Here is a 10,353-nt window from a genome sequence, read left to right as displayed (position 1 = left end):
TCTAAACAGGGTTAATTAATTTAATTAATTAAGTTAATTAATTAATTAATTAAATTTATTTCTATTATTTTTTTTATTTTTTTATTTATTATTCATCATTTTTTTATCGTTCAGGGGGCTGGGCCCCTCTGGTCAGTGGCACAGGGGCCTAACGGGGCGGATCGGTTAGCGGACGCGGGCGTGGGCGTCGGCGCCCGACTGGGCGAGCGCCCAGATCGACAGGCAGAGGGGGGGCGCGCCAGCCACGGGGGGGGGGGGGGGGGGCGAGGCAGCCGGCGCACGGCGGGGTAAGGCCACCGCAACAGGGCGGGGCAAGGGGCAGGAGCAAGGCACGGCGGCCGCAGCGCCGGAGTTGGCCGTGGGTATGGCGGCGTCGCCGGCGCAAGGGGTGGGGCGCAGGAACGGGGCGGATGTGGGCGCCGTCCGGCGGGCGCGGCCGTAGGCGCGAGCGCCTCGGGCGTGGCCGGCACGGGTGCGCGGCAGTGAGGCCAAGGGCGTCGGCGAGCGTGGCGGACGTGGGGCGGCAGCGGCAGCTGCAGAGGGCGCCGGCGGGGGCGAAGCAGCGCGGGGCCGGTGCCATCGGGGATGGCATCAGGGCCACGGCGCGGACGACGGCACGGTCAGATTCGGTGACGGGAGCAGAGGGGAGAGGAGGAGCGGGAGGTGCTCGCGCGAAGACGAGCGCGGCGGCGGGGCTCACATTGCCGGTAGGGGAGTGGCAGCGGGGCGCGAGGTGGAATATGGGGACGACAGGCGACGGGGGAGCAGGACGATGGGGAGGAGGAAGCAGGCCGGCGGAGGAGCTCCGGCGTGGCGACGTCCAACGGCGAGGCGGCGTGGTCTCCTGGCGGCGACGGGCGAGGTGGTCGGGGCTCGCTGCCCCGATCTCGATCCAGACGGGATCGGGTGAGGGAGGGGGAGTGGGGAACGAGGAGGGGTCGGGGTCGTGCGGGTTCGTGGCTAGGGTTTCGTGGAGTGGGGGGATAAGGAGGCCTGGCTGGGCCTGGTGGGTTGGCCCATTTGGGCCTGTGGTCTGCTGGGCCGGAGCCCGGTGGGGGGATTACTTCCTTTTTTTAGCTTTGTTTTCTGTTTTCTTTTCTTTATCTATTTTATTCTTTTAATTTCTGTTTTATAAAATATAAATACAACTCCTAAATTAATGTTATAATTTATTCTACTGCCCCAAAAAGTTTGACACCTAATTAAAATAGTTTGCATTATTATTATTTTTAAAAGGCATTTAATTAATTGTCATAGCTGCTGTTTTAATTACTTTAGAGCCTTTAAATATTTTATAAAAGTGTGGTTTCTCCACAATAATTACCTATGCATTATTTGGCAACACCCCAACATTTTAGTTTTAATATTTGAAAATCTTTACCGTTTGACTTTATTTTAAGTTTGAATTTCGAATCGATTTTGAACTAACACGAGATTAACAACAGTAACCGTGGTGAAGTGGCATCATTAACGTGGGATTGTTGTAGCCTAATTATCCGGGCGTCACAGCAGGCAGCTCAATTGAAACTGAAACTACAAGAAACGTCGGGTTGGGACTTTGAAGACGAGCAGCTTGCTGACGCCTACCTTCAGACGTCGGAGGAGGACATTACCGAGTCGGAGTCAGAAAGCGACGACTAGTGATCTTTTTATTTTATCTGTGTACGCTAGAACTATCTATGTATCCATTTTAATCTGAAAAAATGGCCGGCGACGTCGGCAACGTAGCAGGCGGGCGAGGGTGTGAATCCACTGTGCCACCGACCAGCGGGCCCGGTGAGGAAAGATGGCGAGCGCGCGTGCGTCCGTCTTGTGTCCGCGCCGACGCAAATCAGGCTCAAAAATGGCCGGGAATGGGTCGGCAGGCGAACGAAAGCGGACGCGCGTCCGTTTGGGTCGGCGCGTTAGGCCGGCTTTTTTGTCCGCGCCGACCCAAACGGACGCCCGCAGACGAAATGGGTCGCCCCATTGGAGTTGCTCTAAGTGATTGTGGGTTCGATTCCCAGCTCGTCGCTATTTTTGATCGTATGCCATCCCAAATGGGCCGGCCCAAGTAAGCTGCTTTGCGTATACGTTTCTACAAAAGTTGATATAGATTGTGAAAAGTCCATACTACCCTTTATACATATTGTGAGAGGGTTGTACCGAAGCGGGACTCATTAACCTAAAATAATCATATCACCAGAAAGCCTCGACACTAAAAGCAATGACATAGCGGTGAACCTCCCAATACTCCACATGTTCTTCACAAAAAAGGACCATCTCTATGACATAGTGGTGACTAGGCAGGGAGCAGACACGCAGATCCTAGGCAGAGAGCATCCAGCTGCCTGATAAAAGGGGACAATCGATGATCAACAGCCAACCTGATGGCCAGAATCCAATGGCGTGTAACGGAAAATCGAATCAACAGTTTTGAACCCAGAATGGTAAAGAAATTAAAAAAAACTCCAAATCTAGCTTCCCAAATTCTAGAGGGGGAGGGGGGCGCGGCCAAACTCAAGATCAAGGTAGCCGGTCAGGAGCCAACTCCGTTCTCAACAGCAGTATGGGTACACGGCGTTGAATTTGGCCGCGCCCCTAGATCGTGAGCGGCCACTGCCCCCGCGGCTAGGCGTACAGGGGCGGAGGTGCCGGCGAAGAACGCAGTGGAGAAGAATGTGGGAGATCAAGACGGAGTGATCCTAAGAGACGCAGTGCAGAGAGGATAAGGAAACGCTGGTGGTGGATTTTGTGATCGACACGAAGGCGAGTCGCTTTAGATTGACTCGTCGGTTAATAGGCATCTAAAGAAAAGGAATCGTCAGTTATAGGAAAGACGGAAGAGGAAGAGATCGCTAATTAACTTTGGGAGTAACCAGGGGATTCTTCGATTGGTGCAAGGAGTAAATCTTTGGTGGGTCTTTTAAGGCTGACCCCTCTTCTTCGAGGGGAGATACTACATGGCCACATAGATTGGAACTTCGCATTACGTAAAGCCAAATGATTGGAAGAAAATGCTTGTGTGGCATGGCATGCATCATGAAGTGGAAATTCTGGATGATGTGGCATGCAAGATGATGTGGACACTCCGCATGTAAAGAGAATTGGGACCAACTTCTTAAGAATGTAAGATATGTTTTAAGTTTTGCTAAACCACATCTAGATGAGAATTAAGTCCTATGAGGTATTAGTACGACGACTTCTCGACTGTCTACTACAACAAGTTTTGCCCGGCTCCGACGAGGAAGAGACGATGACAGCGGCGTGCCTTTGACTCGCTTCTACGAATCTGGATGTAATTTTTATGTGTGGTGTTCTTGTACTACCATGATGAAAATGAATAGACAAAAGTTTTCTCTACTAGTACTTTATAAAAGAGCAAACATTTTTTTCACTAAACGTGCCCCATAGATGTACACAGATCCATTACAACCACATGGTTAGGCCCACTAAACACAATCTAACAATTAAACTTAATCTAATATGTTTTCTATGTGCACTTGGTAATTAAAAGTAACTAGTAAATATGCCCGTGCGTTGCTACGGGTTGATTTAATTGAATTTTTCTGGCCATGGAGAATTTAGTCAATGTCAAATTTTCACAACTCATATTTTCCTTCCTTTAGGTTCTCTTTCCTTCGGCATATGCCTGTCATAATTCTCGAGACGGGTCTTTTCTCGTTTACAACTCATATTACAAAACTTGCTGAACTGTCGCTTATGTTTCTCTTTCTCCTAATTTTCAGCACAAAGCTCTTCCATGAATCTACACGGTACAAGTAGCTAGCACACTATCATAATAGGTTTTGGGCAAGCATAGGTAACAGTTCTTGCATATATGTTTGGCTGCAAACTGGAACATTTTGCAGCACATATTTGGCTTTGTCTCTGTTCATAGGCTTAAACATACATGTTCATAAATGATCTCTAAAGATCTCACATACAGGTCTATATCCAATTGCTTTAACAAAGGCAAGTGCATATTACACTGATAATCCTCCATCCCAACTTATCATGAACATATATAAAGTATGTCAAGAGAAAGCTAAAACAACTACATAGGGCCTACAGAATTTCTTTAATGTTGGCAGGTGCGGCAACTGTTGATGGCTGGAATTGCCTGTTTCCATACTTGAATGGAAGGGTGTACACATAACTAAAAAAAGATGGAGGATTAGTAAATAAACTGGGAAGGTTACATGCTAAGTAATAAAGCTCATCGATCATGAATAAAGCAAGTCAGCAAGCCTAAAAATAACATTGGCTTAAGTACATGATGTTGAACATATACGAGTATCTGCCTTATTCGTGGAGCATTTCTTCAATCACTTCAGATATAAAATTACATAGTGTCACGAATTCCATTTCTGTCTCTACATGCTTAGTTCACAGAGCATTATACTTGTTGAAAGCAACATCAAGCCATGGCTTCATATTTCCATTAAAGTGTATCACTACAGCGCCACGGATCACCTCAAGGCTGATGTTTGGCTTATATCCAAGGCGCATCTCATGCCATGACTTATCAAGTAGCTTGGTATTGCCATAGAGTGCCATCAGCCCTGCTGGTAGAACAGATGTTAGATGACAGAGCGCCCCATCCTCATTTTGCCATGAGAATATTGAGCCATTCCTATAAACACAATTGAACTACAAATATGAGAAAATAGCAAGCTATGGCCTGGATATGCTAATTGGATTCAGAACATAGTCCATTAAAAGAAAGTGATTTGTTCCCTTTTACCTTCATGCTTCAGAGACAATAAAATTGCAAAGATGAGCTATAAGCTGCTAGTAGAAATACTCACACCGTAATCAGTTTATAAGTCCTATATGGAAGGACCTGTACTCCTTCATTGCAAGACAAGCAATAAGGCTTTAAGTAGTAGCATACATGTAGTGCATACACTCTGCTGTCTCTTCTTCCTCCGTTTTAAACTTCCACTCACGCGAGCAACAAGTATTTCACTGCCATACGCCAGTAGTTCAGTGTTGTTTGTGATTGCAACCTGAACAGGGTAACAAAATTGTCAGTCCGGTGCATGGATGGATTGATGGGAACACACTGTCTAATGAAAAGAATAAGTAATCACATTGGCATGCATAGCATCTACATATGCGCGTATATAAGAAACAATTCCAGAGAAAAGAAAAGAAATTGATCCAGTCAAGTGTATCTTTGGATATTTCGTTATCCACATACGCCATTCTAGTATTAATGCCCACGTGGTGCACATCATCCTGATGCATGACTATGTTATGACCTTTACATTGCAAATGTTATTACTGTTGGAATTCATAAGCAAACGGTTACACATCTGGCACTCATGATGTGTTCTTGCTGATGGTTACGGAAAATGATACGTCCAGATTCTTCTAAGGACAAGCAACTTAAGCAAAGAACTCTTGGTAATACTTGATGTTGTAAGCATTGGTTCAGAAAGTTTACTCATGCAAAGAAAAGTAATACATGCTGTATGCATAGGTTCAGAAAGTTACCTCCTAACTAAGTAATGCTCATCGAATGCATAGGTTCAGAATGTTAACTCGTATCTTCAGAAGAGGAACTATCGAGCATGCAAATAGCTAGCGGTGCTAGGCTCCCCGACAAGCAAGTTGGCTTGAGGAGGTTGGACGGGGTTTGGCAGAGGAGGGCCATGGAGTGGAGCTCAGGGCCTTGTAGATTTAGACCGAAGCAGAGCAGGTCTGACCTGGACAATTGCAAAATCAACAAATGCATATATTGTGTACTGAAGAATCTCTTTTCTACTGGTCTCAGTCTCCCCTCCTTTATTCCGAAGATCTTGCAATTTGGGGTAAGGCTGACAATCTTTCTGTTGATGAACGGGACAATGTCAAGGGAGCATTTTCCAAGCCATCCAATAAAACCACCAGAAAATAAAATCTCATGTGGCTAACAAACTGTTCTAGTCAAGATTACCAACAAAAGCTTGCCCGATTGACATGCAGTGCAGTATACGTCACTTCAACTAAAGTAATGAAGCATTTGTTGTGGCGGCGCCTGTCAATAGCACGAAATTGTACATGTATATAAACATATACACTTAAAAATAGCCGGGGTTTGCTAGTTGTGCACATTTCAAATGATGTCAGACTACATGTAGCTTCAAATCATCATGGAATATGTTGTAGAAAATAATAGAGTGAATAGATTAGCTTTGAATAATACAAATGCAAAGTGGCATCCTTCTAAGCACTGACCAACTAATCATGGAGTATATTGTAAAAAGTAATAGATAGAAGGGATTAGCTTCAAGCTGAAACCTGCTGCTCCTCGGCCATAGGATGGCTTCTCCTTCCTCGACCCAATGGTGCTCAAGAACACTGGAGACAGGACACCTAAAAATGTTAAAAGGGGAGACTAATAATCAGAACTGGAGTATCAAAGGCGGGGCCAGCAGTCTCCAACATGTATCTACTACACGAACAGAAGAGAATAATACCCAATCAAAATTAAACAACACATGTCATGTATAGGATGACCAGCTGTTCCTACCCACTCGGCAGATCTGGGCGAGGCAGGGGTGGTGCCCGGGGAGAGGAGTGGTGGCCGAAACTTATGATGAAGTTTATATAAACTAATTCATGAAAAATGGTAACATATCTAGTCATGACCTGCTTACAAGAAATGCCAAGCACAGTATTTGGCATGCCCACTTTTTATTTGGTGACTGTTATAGACATAACTGAAAGCAGAAATGAGGTTCAACACACTTTGCATCAGCCATCGGAGGGCGTATATATACAGTTACAGGACGCCCACGAGGCCAGATCGTGTGCCACTACTACACGAACACAAACCCACTCACGCACTACCTAGCCCACGTACAGGCGCGGTGACCATGCACACGCGCACGCACACTCTGTATGCTAACACACCCCCGCAGCTGGAGCGTCGGGTGTAGAGACGCACAAGCTGGAACGAAATTCCCTGAAGACATCAGTGGGCAATCCTTTCGTCATCACGTCGGCGAACTGCTGACGCGTAGGGACGTGAAGGACGCGGAACTCGCCGAGCGCCACGCGCTCCCGAACGAAGAGGATGTCCAGCTCGATATGCTTGGTACGCCGGTGGTCCACAGGGTTGCTGGAGAGGTAGACGGCCGACACATTGTCGCAGAAGACCAGCCATCGCGGCTATCGCTGCTTTGACCCTGTTACGCGGCGTGTGCTCACCTCTCGCCATGTTCGGTTTGATGAGCTCAGCTTCCCGTTCGCCGCTCCTAACCCAGCTCCGCCTTCACCACCACCACCTGCCGCTGCTTCGCCCGTTTTGCAGGTGCTCCGTGGCTCTGATACCATGAAAGCAGGAATGAGGTTCAACACACTTTGCATCAGCCATCGGAGGGCGTATATATACAGTTACAGGACGCCCACGAGGCCAGATCGTGTGCCACTACTACACGAACACAAACCCACTCACGCACTACCTAGCCCACGTACAGGCGCGGTGACCATGCACACGCGCACGCACACTCTGTATGCTAACAATAACTAACACACAGCAAACAAAGATATCCAACAGACAACAACAAAAGATATACAGACATCACTGCTGTACATAATTAACTATGCAAGCAAAAACTGAATATGTCTGATTATCGTATTTGTGTCCATTCCTTTTCCACCCAGAACAAGCCCTTGCCCAGGCATGCCAAAATAAAATGTTGTATCCTATCTTTGATATTTTAGAGTTGTGCTAAATTCAAAATCGAACATCCAGGAAGTTACATTTAAGTAGAAGCCATTGAAAAGAAGAGTCCAATGTTCTGGTATCTCACATATTGGGCATTGATTTGCCACCCCTAGTAAAGACATTCCCATATGTGTGTTAATGTACTTAACATAGCAAATTTAAATGCACATAGCATGTCACACACTGGATACTAGTATCCTCTTCCATTATTACCATTCTACAGTTCAGTAGTACTTAGGTGGCACTATGCAATCAGGGTCAGAGCGACAAGTGGAACCAAACTGAAGGTGTTGATGTTCAATTTTGTTGCATATATCCTTACAAATTTACCTGCAAATCTAGGAGAAAATTGTTCCAATCGACACAATGTACACAAAACAAAAATTAAACCAGATATATCTGTACTAAATAGTGAGGAGACACTACGACAACCGCAATCAATTCGAAGTCACAAACAGAAAAGGGGTAAGCAGCAGCTAGACCATTCACCAATTGTAGTAACTGCTTCATCTTAAAGGTGACACAACTTCAATAGCATAGCAAGCAAGCAACCAGAAGCAAAAATCTGAAGCAACAACAAAGCTAAAAGTTAAACAGCACTCACCGGTGGTGTTCAGAGGGGCTTCTCCTTCCCTGGAGGCCACGCTGAAGTGCTGTAGGGATGATGCTGTGCACTGGAGGAGCAGATTTCGGGAGGATAGGGCGCATGTCGATTTGGCTCCAGAAACTCGTCATCCTGAATGATTGATTTGGCTTGGTCCCCGCCTCCCCAATCCCTTTTCTCTCCCCCGCTTGTAAACACAAACTGCTCTGGCTCTGTTTTGGTTCTGCAATTAAGGATTCAGGTGGGGGAGTTCTCACCGACGGCAACTGGAGCTCTGCGAGGCCCCGTCCAGCGCCATCGCAGACCACCAGCTCGAACGGCCCTACCATGGCCAGGTCCCTGATGCCGGAGCCGAACCCCAGGGTGTCGTCGCCGGCGACGAATTCGACCCCGTCGAGCCCGACCACCTCCTCCACCACGGGGGCGTCGGGGCGGCTCCAGTCGACGGCCCCGTCGGAGGCCCGCGCCAGCGCGACCGCGGCTCCCCCCGCGCGGGCGCGAAGTTCGTAGCGCTGCACGGCGCCAACGAGCGAGCGCTCGGCGTCGATCGGCCAGACCCGGACCTCGGCGTCGAGGTCCCAGCCGTATTTGTCGGCAACGACGTCGACGACGTCGTCGAAGAAGGTGGGATCCGGGGCGGGCGTAGGCGTGGTAGGAAGCGTTGGAGGTCGCCGCGAGCGGGGACAGCGAGGCGGCACTGGCGGGGGCGGGACTGTCTCCCGTGGACCAGGCGGCGGAGGTGTTGAGGAAGAGGAAGCCGAGATCGCCGGAGGACTACGGCCTGGAGTCGGGATTGGGGCAGACCCGGCGTTGCGTCTGTCCGTTCGGGTCATGTGAACGAGCGAATCGTTTTCTTTTTACTTATAACTTATAAATTTGGAGCGCGGGTTAATTAAAGAAAACTTCAGGGGGCTTTGTGTAAAAACGCAGCGACAGTGAACCCACCAGCCTTACTGTTAGAAAAAAGACTTTCAAAAAATGATTGACCGTACTCCGCCGCAGAGGAGAATATGGAACTCCACGTACAACCCTACAATCACGCACGGCGGTAAAAAGAAAACTCCTTTCAATTCATATTACTTGTTGATCAAACAAATATATCTAGCGCAACAAAATGCCTGACCAGGACATGGTGACTTGTAAGTGATAACAACCTAATTTTATATCGAATGATCTATCAGAATGTTCAACTGTAAAGACAGTGGTCTTGGGCTCAGCTCTTCTATGACGACGGCCAAAAACACAAACTTTTAGGAATAAATCATCGTCTACGCGCAGAATTACTAGACAACGAGTTAGATTCACCGACCCGTCCTCAGCAACCTTGGTATTGGCACCCCAGCGCTCACTGTCATATAGCACCATCTCATTAGGATCTTCGGAGGTCGAAGCTATCAGGCTTCAGTGGAAGAATCTTGGCCCTCTCAAAATTTTGACACCGACCGTGGCTTCCATGGCATAGTGCACAGATCTGTATGCCAACTCTAATATACTCAGCCAACTTGAAACTTGTTGTTTCTTAGTCCATGCATTAAGAAGATAATTTTGGTCCAGCAAGGTCCTGCTGAAAATCCTATCCATAGCAGGTTCTTCGCCCCTGATCTTTAGGTTGATCTCAAAATAGAAAACATTAGCATCTGCCGGTCCTCGATTGGGTCCTATCAGATTTAGCATTTCATCCTGCAACACAGGGCCGGGATTAAAAAAGAGATAATGTCACCACTGAAGAAATGTATCTACTTACTGAAGAAATTATGGCCATCTTTTTTTTTCAATTTGCGCAGGATATCCATCCACGGGAAATCACCACCGAACATCATATGACAGGCAATGCGTACATGTATAGCTTGACGATCCAAGGATTGATTAATATCAGTACTAACCGGTGAGTTGATGACCTGGCAGTTGTCTCTATCACGTTGGAAGAGGTAGATGCATTTGAAGTTCAAGTCATCTCTCATCAACACATTCCCAAACACGCTGACCGGGAAACCTACATCGGAGGCCAATACCTTCACATGAATCACATTCAACGCCAATATCAAGCTGT

General features: G+C 47.3%; 1 protein-coding gene across 6 annotated transcripts; it reads right to left on the bottom strand.

Moving 5' to 3' along the window:
- Positions 1-4,188: 4,188 nt before the first annotated feature.
- Positions 4,189-9,181, bottom strand: LOC109752303 (uncharacterized). 6 transcript variants are annotated; one of them, XR_006665086.2, is made up of 4 exons: positions 8,304-9,180; positions 6,268-6,342; positions 4,791-4,991; positions 4,189-4,544 (listed from the first exon to the last, which is right to left on the bottom strand). XR_006665086.2 is itself a non-coding variant. In XM_040392037.3 (3 exons), the coding sequence occupies exons 1-3, from the start codon at positions 9,134-9,136 to the stop codon at positions 4,928-4,930; spliced, it is 972 nt and encodes a 323-aa protein (XP_040247971.1). In that variant the 5' UTR covers positions 9,137-9,180; the 3' UTR covers positions 4,189-4,927. The 6 variants fall into 6 exon arrangements, 3 of the variants coding, with proteins under 3 accessions (XP_040247971.1, XP_040247972.1, XP_040247973.1); XR_005759459.3 differs by having other exon boundaries at positions 4,189-4,615; positions 8,304-9,179; XM_040392037.3 differs by having other exon boundaries at positions 4,189-4,991.
- Positions 9,182-10,353: the final 1,172 nt, after the last annotated feature.

Source organism: Aegilops tauschii, chromosome 6 (assembly GCF_002575655.3).
Source record: "Aegilops tauschii subsp. strangulata cultivar AL8/78 chromosome 6, Aet v6.0, whole genome shotgun sequence".
NCBI lineage: Eukaryota > Viridiplantae > Streptophyta > Magnoliopsida > Poales > Poaceae > Aegilops > Aegilops tauschii.
The sequence above is the reverse complement of the archived record's forward strand: the minus strand, read 5'-3'. Positions and strand labels throughout refer to the sequence as shown.